We start from the raw sequence: 1993 nt of genomic DNA, 5'->3' as shown, positions 1-1993 counted from the left end.
TGGAAAGAACTTCAATAGATTTTACTGAAAGCATTATGTATTGGCATATAAACCCAAGCTAACAGAAACAGCATTGTAGGCATAACTATTAAAAGCTGCGATAAATGAAACAAAGCTTTTACATTAGCTCAGGTAAGAAGTTATTAGGTCGTTCAGCACTAACGCTCAGGTCATGAGCTTGATATTGCTGAACCGCTTTCAACTCAATAGCTCCATGCTGACTTAACATGACAGATGAACTGTTGGATTTCTCCAGCAGATACTCTCTTGGCGTTTTACAAGCATTTCTGAGTCGTCTCCAGACTTTTTTGTTTAAGGAGATGTACAGAACAGGATTGGTGAAAACATGCATGAAAGCAATACATTCTGTCACATGAATGGCAAAGTCAAAATGTATGTTAGTGGTGCATGCATAAAACACGTGAAGGTCTTGCAAAGCATACAGGAAAATTACCACACTGTATGGAAACCAGAGGAGAAAAAACATGATGGTGAATCCAGCTTCGTGTCTAAACACCTTGAACGTGCTCCTCACCTCAGCTACACACGGTAGTCTGACAGAGCAAAATAGGAGCACTAGAAACGGTACGACGAACCCAAGTATGTTCATCTGAAATCTTGTGTAGATTTTCCAGCCATCTTTATCGTTGAAGTGATAAGTGCAAATGTACTGGTCGTGGGACTTTTGAGTCTCAACGAAGCTGACATGAACAGCTGCACCCAAGACTGAGAAAAGCCACACCAAACTGCACATGATTGTATTCCTCTTTGGACTTTTAAAGATGCTGGTGGTGGAAACAACACACGCAAGATCCATAAATCTCTCCAAGCTCTGACTAGCAACAAACAGGTTGCTGCTATACAAGCTCACCATGTAAACCAATGAGACTGCCTTACAGCTTTGATCACCAAAGATCCACTCGCTGCTGGCATACACTGCCCAGAAGGGAAGGCTCAGTGTGAAAAGAATATCCGATATGACCATGTGCAGAGGCAAAACCTTCCTCAGAGTTTTATATTTGATGAACAATGTAAGAAGGGTAAAATTGGCAATAATGCTCAGTACACAAGTAATGGAGTACAACACAGGTAGAAACACACGGCTGAAATCCTTTACATGTGTCTTCTTGCAGATTCCAATTTCCTCAAGCCCCTCTGAGTTATAATAGTCCTCATAGCTGCTGTCCTCTGGGTCTGAAACATCCATGGTTTGTGATCAGCTCCGAGTCTTTGTTGCAGGTTTTTGTTGCTGAGAGAGAATCAGTTCCCTTTTACTTACAAACGTAATTCCCCATCAGTATGGCACTCCAGGACACTTGCCCTTATGCTTTTTTTGTTTCAGTCACCAGGAAACAAAACAAAGCCTGGAAAATATTAGCATGCAGTGAACACCCCTAATTTCTGATTCAACGGCAATGAATCAGAGGAGTAAAAGCTATTTTTTTAGAGTAGAACTATATCAACAGTAAGAGAGGAAATATGCTTCATTGGGAGGAGCAAGAAAACACACACACACACGAGTGGCACATTTGTTCATTATTCAGGGTATTTCAATAAACTGTGAAAGAAAGAAATAAAAAGAAAGAAAGAAAGAAAGAAAGAAAGAAAGAAAGAAAGAAAGAAAGAAAGAAAGAAAGAAAGAAATTGTTCTTGGCTTGGTTTAGGCAGCTTGTAATGAAGTTGTACCTAGTGACAACTTGGATATTTATTTTAATTGATTTAAAATGTATTTTAATTTTTACATCGAAGGTATTTTTAACAGTGGAGATTCAGTGCCGTTGTAAACCATTTTATTTTTCTGTTTCTTTTATTAGACTGTAGATCGAAATGAATCCTTGGTTAGAGGCTTATAGTTCGAAGATGTGAGAAAATAATGCTTATTCTGAATATATAGAATCCAGCTTGATTCTACAATAACAAGCAGGGAGAAAAAGAAAGGAATGCAGACGGATGGCTGTGATTCTAAACAGGGACGCCCTTAGGGTTTCTGCCC

The 1993-nt window shown here is 39.2% G+C and overlaps 1 protein-coding gene across 1 annotated transcript; it reads right to left on the bottom strand.

The window, feature by feature from the left end:
• On the bottom strand, nt 1–1439 carry LOC132096839 (atypical chemokine receptor 2-like). Its single transcript, XM_059502480.1, has one exon. The coding sequence runs from the start codon at nt 1205–1207 to the stop codon at nt 119–121; it is 1089 nt and encodes a 362-aa protein (XP_059358463.1). The 5' UTR covers nt 1208–1439; the 3' UTR covers nt 1–118.
• Nucleotides 1440–1993: the final 554 nt, after the last annotated feature.

This window comes from Carassius carassius, chromosome 20 (genome assembly GCF_963082965.1).
Source record: "Carassius carassius chromosome 20, fCarCar2.1, whole genome shotgun sequence".
In the NCBI taxonomy this organism is placed as follows: Eukaryota; Metazoa; Chordata; class Actinopteri; order Cypriniformes; family Cyprinidae; genus Carassius; species Carassius carassius.
This window is presented reverse-complemented; position numbering and strand designations above follow the sequence as displayed.

Coding starts and splice junctions, on each gene's coding strand:
- LOC132096839 (XM_059502480.1), bottom strand. CDS start 1,207: ATGGATGTTTCAGACCCAGAGGACAGCAGCTATGAGGACTATTATAAC.